This window comes from Homarus americanus, unplaced genomic scaffold, assembly GCF_018991925.1.
Source record: "Homarus americanus isolate GMGI-L3 unplaced genomic scaffold, GMGI_Hamer_2.0 scaffold7626, whole genome shotgun sequence".
Taxonomy (NCBI): Eukaryota; Metazoa; Arthropoda; class Malacostraca; order Decapoda; family Nephropidae; genus Homarus; species Homarus americanus.
The window spans coordinates 5201428-5210672 of record NW_024718273.1 but is presented as its reverse complement, the minus strand read 5'-3'; the positions used below and the strand labels follow the sequence as shown (position 1 = coordinate 5210672).

General features: G+C 40.1%; 1 protein-coding gene across 2 annotated transcripts in view; it reads left to right on the top strand.

Annotated features, from left to right (window-relative positions):
* The first annotated feature begins 1002 nt into the window (after positions 1-1002).
* Positions 1003-9245, top strand: part of LOC121859391 — a 36563-nt gene continuing 28320 nt past the window's right edge. For both annotated transcript variants that reach the window (XR_006087635.1, XM_042356173.1), the window contains exons 1-2: positions 1003-1503; positions 4624-5637. Coding sequence is in view for 1 of the 2 variants with exons in the window: in XM_042356173.1 (XP_042212107.1) it covers positions 1321-1503; positions 4624-5637 (1197 nt within the window). In the remaining variant the exon portion in view is untranslated. The remainder of the gene's footprint in view (positions 1504-4623; positions 5638-9245) is intronic.

Sequence of the window (9245 nt, the reverse complement as noted above, 5' to 3'; positions counted from 1 at the left end):
ATACACACCTCAAAGTGTGAGCTGGAACCAATTACCCAAAATCCCATTGAAACAATGGTTCCGGTTAACGAACTACCTTCTGGAACGAATTGTGTTCGTTAACCGAGGGACCACTTTACTGTATAATATATATTTTGTATATATTTTGGAACCTTATGCTATTACAGAAATGTTCTATGGAATTAAGTAATTTTGTATAATCAAGTGGAGCAGAAGTCTACTCCAACATTGCCATGTACTTAACAAATTATTATACTTCACAGTGGATGTCTGGAAGTGCCCAGAGTCCAGTATTGCACACCTTAACTTTGGCTTACTCAACCTCACACAACAATAAGACCAAATTTAGGCATTAACCTTCTTCATGTTAGGTTCATTAACAGCTTTTATCTTCAGATTAATTTTGGTTATAAGTGTCTGCTTGTCAACTTACGACATACTCGACCTACGACCACCCAGACATAAGACCGCCTCAGTCGTACCAAAATTTGTTTCAAATTACGTATTTTCGACTCCCAACGTTAGTGATTGCGCTCTGTACTGACAAAATTTTCGTTTGTAATTCCCTTTAAAATGGCTGGCGAGCTTAAAAGTGAGAGTTTTGTTGTGTAGAGAAGAAAAAGAGACCCATTTTAGATTTTCTATGTATTATTTAAGCATTTTCGACTGACGACCAATTCGACTTACGACCTGGATTTGTGTCCCTAACCCTGTTGTAAGTCGAGGAGCAGCTGTAACTGCTTTCACAGATTCTTTGACTTTGTTAAGCGAGTTGTTCCTCTTTATTTGCAGCCCAGCTGAATAATACTCGTCTGTTCAATTTTTCACTGCCTTCTTAGATGTTTGGTCTTGTCACTTAAATACAGTACAGGGTATACTGAAATCATTGGTTACTGGAAAATTTGGGAAGTATTTTGCCTGTGCCATTGTAGTTAAGGAAATATTAATTGTAGATGTACAGTATTTTAATAGTAGCTAATTGTGATATATTTTCCAGGTGTGAGAAGTGCGAGACCAAGTCAATATGGTTGCCAGGAGTACACAGAAGATAACAAGTATCGATGTGGACCAGTAACACAATGCTTGCTCACTCTTCAGTACAGCTCATTCTCAACACCATGGTATACCACCACAACATTAAACAGCAACAGCAGCAAGCAAGTGACTGGCATAGACAGTGGGAAGATTTACAATACTGGATGTGTGGGAAATGGAAACAGGATCATATTATTTCAGTTTGCTCAACTATGTACTGATCTCCAAGAGAGAAAACAGAAATGGAGTAGAAGTGGAATTGGAGATAAACTTACAACTAATCGTATGAGGAGGCCTCCTCCCTGGCACTGGGAGATACTCCTTAACCAACATCGCCAAGAAAACCCAAGAAGAAACAGGAACAAGTGGGAGAAGAGAGAGGAGAGACAAGAATGGGATAGAGCATGTCATTGGCAGCAGCGAAAGCGGTTTCTGTTTACGCATTCAGTTTTTCAGTCATTGGGATGGGTAAGTGACTTTACATCAGTTTTTCTTAGAGAACTTTTGTGATATTTCTGACCTCTTTGATTGTACTGTACAATCCACATATAGCAGCCAAATGGCTTTTTGTTTAATTAATTATATCATACAGCTACATAGAATGAATACCGGTGTAGCATTCTACTCTAGTTATAGAAAATTGTACAGTAATACCTCAATTTACGCGGTCAATTGAACCCGCGGAGGTCCGCGTAAAACGAGAAACGCGTAAATGGACTAACAGAACATATGGGATTAATTGAAATAGAGACTGGGCCGACCCCCAAACTCCACTTTTTGCCTACACAATACGTACGTTGTAGTAAAAATAACATCTCAACTTTATGATGGTATGCACACTCACATAGTATAGAAGAGAAATATCAATTAGAGAATAATATACTGTACCAGGTAAAAGAAAAATCAAGGTTTAACACCTACGTCAGGTTAGGTTAGGTTAGAAAAAATCAAGGTTTAACACTTACGTAAGGTTAGGTTATGTTTTAAAAAATCAAGGTTTAACACTTACCTAAGGTTAGGTTATGTTAGGAAAAATCAAGGTTAGGTTTAACACTTACGTTAGTAGAAGAGATGGGTCGGCGTATGGGAATGGCGGCTGGTTCCGAGGCAGAGGGCAGATTACTGGCCCTCAGGTGAATCACTATCACTGTGCTCCATAGTTGTCAGTGCCTCCCTGACAAATCCCTCAAAGTCACCATCACTGTCACTATCACTGGCTTGGGCTGGCTAGGGTGGGTTGCGGGCGAAAAACTCGGTAATGCTTTGTTGATGGCTAGTGTTGATGTTGTCGTGATACACCACCTGCCTCTTCACTGACGTCATCATCATCTAGCATCTCGTCGGCAGTCACCTCAGGATCCCTTATCACCTCCATAATGTCGTCGTTGGTGGTCTCAGAGAAGCCTTTAGCTGTAACACTCTGCGCAGCTTGTTTCTCTTCTTGCAAGGTCCACTGCTACTGCAACAGTCTGAACCTCACCAGTCACCGATTGACTCTGCCTCCCACCTGGAATGCCTTGCAACACATGTCTCCATGCATGACGAACCGTTGCTACAGACAGCTGATCCCATGCCTCCACCAAGAAGTCCACATCTTTCTTGATGTTAAATTTCTTCCAAAACTGTTTGACGAGAACTTCTTCATCCGCCAACTGTTGTTCCTCGTCCTCGTTGCTCTCGCTATCGGTGTCACCCAGGTTATGCAACTCATCCTTGGTGTTGGTACAGTCGTTCAGGAGCTTAAACTTCTTTGCAGAGTATGCAGCTTTCACATTGCAGATTAACTCCGGGTCCAGGGGCTGGATTAATGACGTAGTGTTGGGAGGAAGGAAGACCACTTTTACATTGGGGTGACGATCCAACAGTAGGGGCGAGTGTCCTGGTGCTTTGTCAAGGAGCAACAAAATGTTGAATGAAACATTCTGTTGCTCGCAGAATTTCTTCACGTCGCGAACGAAACATTCATCAAACCAGGAAAGTGACAGAGCAGAGAACATCCATGCCTTACATCCGGTTAGCCAGTGGACATTTAGCTTGGTCATGTTCATGTTCTTGTAGGCGTGCGGCTTGCGGGCTGTGTGGATCACCGATAACTTGAGTTTACAGGAACCTGAGGCATTGGTGGTAAAGAGGACGGTGATGCGCTCCTTCTGCAACTTCCGGCCCCGACACTTGCTGGCAGACTGGACAACGAAGGTCTTGGAAGGTAGGTTTTTCCAAAACAGACCAGATTCATCCATGTTGAACACCTGGTCGTCGGTGTACTGTCCTTCCTCCATAACCTCACGTAAGAATGGAGGAAAATCACTAGCCGCCACAACGTCAGCACTCGCTTCTTCACCACCAATGTTAATGTTGCTGATCTTGTTCCTCTTCTTAAACCTTTGCAGCTACCCAGAGGAAGCATTGAAGGGTTTGGGCTCTGCAATTCCCATCTTACGTGCCACTGCTGCGTACAGTTCACGTGCATACTCTTGAACTGACCGCGTGTCCAGTGCCATGTTGCGTCAAGCCTGATGAATCAAGTAGCTCACCAGCAAATTTTCAGTCTTGAGCCGCTCCTTGTTCTAACAATACTTGATCATTGAAGCACCTGCAGACTTTGTGATGTTCATGTGTTCTTTTATCTTGGCTGCATCCTTCTTTATCATCCGGATCGTAGATTCGTTCACGCCATGCTGGCGAGCCAAATCTACTTGTTTTGTTCCTTTCTCCAACTCTTGAATAATCTTGTACTTCACATCGTAGCTTAGGGAACGTCTTATCTTCTTTGGCTTAGGGCGGCTGGGTCCAGGTAATACAAGGTTTTTCTGTGGTGGTGGTGGTCCGGTGGCAGCCATTTTTACGGAACAATAGATACTGGTATACACGGTGTAGCTTGGAGGGATGTAACTGACGCGGCTAGGTCAAGCGTCGTCTGCCCTCCCTCCCGCAGGTGGGCACGTCATATTACATTAAACCAATCACAGCTAGCGGCGGAGGGAGGTAAGGATGCGTGGCCAAATCACAGTCCGATACGTCATATGACGTCACCGATAACGCAACAGAAACATCCACTGCGCAACCTACCCGCGCCGCTTGTCCAAGCATGACGGGAGATGGCGGGAGGTTTGAATCCAAAAATGGCGGCGCGGCAGGACCGCCAGCTGCTCTCCGCGTATGTGAGTAGATGCACTGCGTAAAGTGGGCATTCGGTTCTGGCGGGTTACCGCGTAAATGTGGAAATGTGTAAACGAGAACCGCGTAAACCGAGGTATTACTGTATGTAGTAAATATTTTAGCTTTGTACATTTAATTATTGTAATGGTTTTCACATGATTAATCAGAAAAAAATCCCTGTGATTAACCATAAAACTGTATTTTTTTACTTAATTTTAATTGAGTGTTTTTATAAACCTTAGGCAAGTCTTAATACTCCAAGAGCATCAGGGGATGGTGCTCCCCTTGTAGTGGGCTTACCCCTGGACCCTTCTGAGGCCCTGGGCAGCCAATACAGTATAGTGAAATCGGATGCAGTATTGGATATTAAACAAAGAATTATACTGTATGTTTAAACTTTTCAGTAATAAAGTACTTATTAATTTACAGGGTTCAGCTGTTGTACTAACTTGGTCCATATATAATGACTGGGGCAACCACCCATACAGTTATCACTGGAACACAAGGAGACAATGCAAAGAAATTTTTCTTAGTCAAAGTGAGGAAGAAATTAATTCCAAGCCTAAAACCAATGACAGTGAACAGCATCAGCACAATAAGGAAGGTGAAGACCAATATTGCTACAGTGTTAGCCAGTCTGGTTGCCTTGGTGACCACAACTGCCAGTGTCCCCAGCACACATTATACAAAGAAAATTTTTGCAGCCAACAAAGCCAGAATTTTTTCTGTCCTGAGACTAACAGGTCTCTCTTCAGTTTTCTGTGGAGCTCTTCTGAACATAAATTCTTAATAGAACAACCAACAGATACACTGTCAGATGTTCTTGATATTCCAGAAATTCAAGAATTCCAAGATAAAGACAGAATAGAACTACCTGTAGTTCAAAGTAAATTCTCTGTGGAAGTACAACCAAAAGATTCACTGTCAGATGTTCTTGATACTCGAGACATTCACTCAAATATTCAAGAATTCCAAGGTCATAAGAGACTAGAATTGCAACAGGACTATGAAAATGAAACAGAGCTGTCCATAGAGGGAGAAGCCCAGGTGTGTGAGCAAGATGAGGACTCTGGACGGCCTGTAAAAGGAGATTTGAAATGTAGTCTAAATTCTGAGCTGTGTAATAGTTTGCCGGCATCAGGTTTGGAACAAGATGCCATAAATACGAGTGATGGTCTAGGCTTACTCCAAGGAGAAACTTTATTTGAGGAGAATGGGATTGTTGAGTGCATGAAAGTCTCAAGAGAAATTAAAGGATCAGAAGAATGTGTGCCATGTGGCTCAGGCATTTTAACAAAGCCTCAAGCTGTAAGGAGTGAGGAGGTGAAAATTAAGGACTGTACCTCTGATGACAGTGGCCAAAGTACATCAACATCTTCAAACTCTTCATCACACCAGCTTGACAAGATGACTATTGAAGAATTCAGTGACAGCTTAACAAAGGTACAGTTTTCCACAAAACATACTTTTTTGTTCATTTAAATCTTACAGAAATGTAGTCACCTTCAGAAAATATGTGAATTTGGTGCATAAAGTTTATTCTTAAAACTAATACAGTAGAGTATATTCATGAATTCCCTTTTATAATAAGTGATAGAAACCTAGGCTGTACAGCACTGTATTTACAAATACAGTGCTGTACTACTGTACTTTTTATTATTTTGAGCTAGATAAATTTTGCAAAGTGAATTCACAGGAGTTCAGAAGATCACTAGCAATGTTACTGTTACAATTTTATTTGTTTTAGTTTTTTATTTTTTTTATTTATTTATTTATTTTATTTTTTTTTTTTGTGAAGGGGGGTGAGAAACTATTGATCTATTGAAAATGAACTCTCAAATTTCAATAGAACAACATTGTCAACAATCGGAGATTTACCACTGCATTCAGTACAGGTATCCCTCACTTAACAAACGTTTGAGATACGAAAATTCACCATTAAAAAGTTCCTACCTTAACACCTCTTTCTTATTTAACGAAAGCTACCCTCGCTTATAAAAATTTTGGTTGGGGCAAAATTTAAAATTGTACAGCCCTGGGAGTCAGCATTCTCGCTCACTAATCATAACAAATCCCTTTCCCTCCCACATCTCCCCCTAGCCTGCATCTTCCATTTGCAATTCCCCACTCCTTGTGGTAAGCCATGACTGCCCTCCCTTAAGATGATCGCTCCCACAAGGTTGGTGGTGTGCTTATTTAAGTGTTACACTTAACATCGCTGGTGGCATTGTTGTCAAGTTAGCAAGTTAGATTCGTCACCACCAGGCCGAGCTGTAAACCATGTTATGGTTATTTTTCAACTCGTAATTTTAGGTAGATAACTTAATCCACTTTTTATTTATTTTTTTCGTGAGTTACATGCACACACAATGTGCGAAAAGATTAAAAAAATAGCTATCATAAGGTAAAAAACATAGAGGAAATAAAAAAAAAATTGCGTGAGAGAGTTAGCACACTGAGCGAGGGAGTGGAGTGTGGGAGCCCCATTGCTAAGGGGTTGGCAGAAACAATGTCCCCATTGAGCTGTGTTGCTATGGTGAGCTTTGAGGCCATGCAGCCAGTGGCTTATGCAAGTGGCAGTTGTGTTAAACTTTAATTTTAATTCTCCTCGAAGGTTTTAGCTGCATATTTTCATCTTGAAGTAATGTATGCAAATGTTGCTTGAAGTAGCACAATTGTTAAATAGTGTACAGTGGTCCCCCTGTTAATGAACACAATTCGTTCCACAGAGTCGTTTGTTAACCGAAAATTTCGTTAACTGAGTCTATTATTTCAATGGGATATTAGGTAATTGGTTCCAACTCACAGAAAAAGTACATACAAAGTACAGTACTGTATACCAGTAATAGAATTAACAAAACATTAAATATATACTCAATACAGTACTGTACTGTACAGTATGCTGTACTATAATAAATAAAAAAACAATTGAATACTGTATTTTAACTTACTTTGAGGTGTGTATGTTGTATTCCCGGCAGCTTTGTTTACATATCAAACAGCTTATTGTAGAGGCAGTCGATGATAACATGCCATATTCTTTACAGAGTGCATTGGTTCTAATGCCTTCTTCGTGTTTCATAATAATTTCTGCACTGTATATTATCAATATGTTAACTAAATTTCAGAATGACCAATAATTTTTATGTAAAAATGCAAAAATATTCAAGAGACCAACAAAATCGATGTTCACTCCACTGTAAACAAAGTTAAACTGACAAGTGTTGTTGGGTGATTCAATCAGCTGATGGGCACACAAAAACTGTTCCCTGTACTGTCTATATTATCAATATGTAAACTGAATTTCAAAATTACCAATAATTTTAATATAAAAAATGCAGAAATATTCAAGAGACCAACATTCTTGATATTTATTCCACTGGAAACGAATGCAAACGTAGAACCAACTACTGTATTGGCGGACTAGCTGATCAGCTGATGCACACAACAAAATGTGTTTGTCGTAAGGATTTCGTTAATGAAGTTTTGTTTGTTAATCGAACTGAAAATCCTTATGGGAGCTAATTCGTTAACCAAAATTTCGTTAATCGAACCATTCATTAACCGAGGGACCACTGTATAAGTACAGGAATACAGTGTATCAGTATCATGTTCCAAGTACACCTAGACCCCGACTTACGACTACGTGGACTTACGACCGTCGGGACTTACGACCGCCGCAGATTTTTTATTAAAAAAATTTTTTTTTTTTTTTTTTTTTTTTTTTCTTCAAATGACACGCATTTTCTATACCGAAACGTTTCCAGTTAATGTAGTCTCCATGTATAATTAGAAAATTATGGGGGCCCCATGTGCATTCAGCTGACTACATTAAAGGTAAGTGCTGTCACACTGTAACCATTCCTTATTATTTATTACTTTCACTGTACTGTATCCATTCATCATTATTCATTACTATTACTGTACTGTATTTCATTGTAGATTTTTTATTTAAAAAAAAAAAAATTTTTTTTTTATATCTATGTCGGACTTACGACCTGGATTTGGGTCCCTAACCCCGTCGTAAGTCGGGGTCTAGGTGTACATATGAAACAACTTTCTAAATAACGATAATTTGGTATAGCCGGCTAGAAGCTGATCCCATGGTTGCCAGATATGGGAGCTTCAACCAGTACTGTATATTATTCATGTTTTTAATGCTTTAGATGGTAGCTAAATTACAGTCGTTCGGTACTATAGTGCATTTTTTCTCAGCTGAGAAAAGATGCCCCGCCCCTCCTCAAGAGTTACAGCTGATTGGCTTTTGCCAAGTGTTCGATTTCGTCATGAAGTAATGATGTACAGTCGGCCCTTCACATACACGGGTTTAGCATTCACGGATTTGCAAATACGCGGATTGCCCCGCCGGAGGAATATTCTGTACATTGGAGTAATTGAAGTACATTCAAATCGCGCGCCATTCAACTCGCGCTCGGCACCGAACACGGGACACCGCCCGCTCCCGCAACCTCATACACACACACACACACACACACACGCATAGCTCTCCCTCACTCAGTCAGTCTCGCTGTAACCACACTTGTGTTGACATCAGCATTGTAGTTGCAAAAATATTACATTTCCGTGAATGTATTATATCAAGCACAGTATGAATAAAATATCACTAATATAAGAGTATTTTAACCGAAAACTACTAAAAAAACGAGTAACATATCTTGTACATCGGAAGGTTAGGTAAAGTCTCTTGTTTTCGTCATGTATTTTATCCTATTTTACATTGAAATACATCACGTTTCAGCAAAACTACTATTTATTTCTGAGAATATATTCATTCAGGCACAATTTAGGTAAAATATACATGTGCTGTAACATTTTTTTTAATTGAAAATGATTCGAAAAACACGTACCCACTAGCCCTGTTCAAGGAGAAGACTGGGAGGAGCTGTTTGGTGCTTAAGACGATGACAAGGAAAATGATTTTGATGGATTTTAATGAAAATATTCAGAAAGACCCTGGCACTGTCAAGGAAAGTGGCTGCTGAAGGCTTCCGGGACATGGCAGAGGACGAGATTAGGGAGCTAATTGAAGA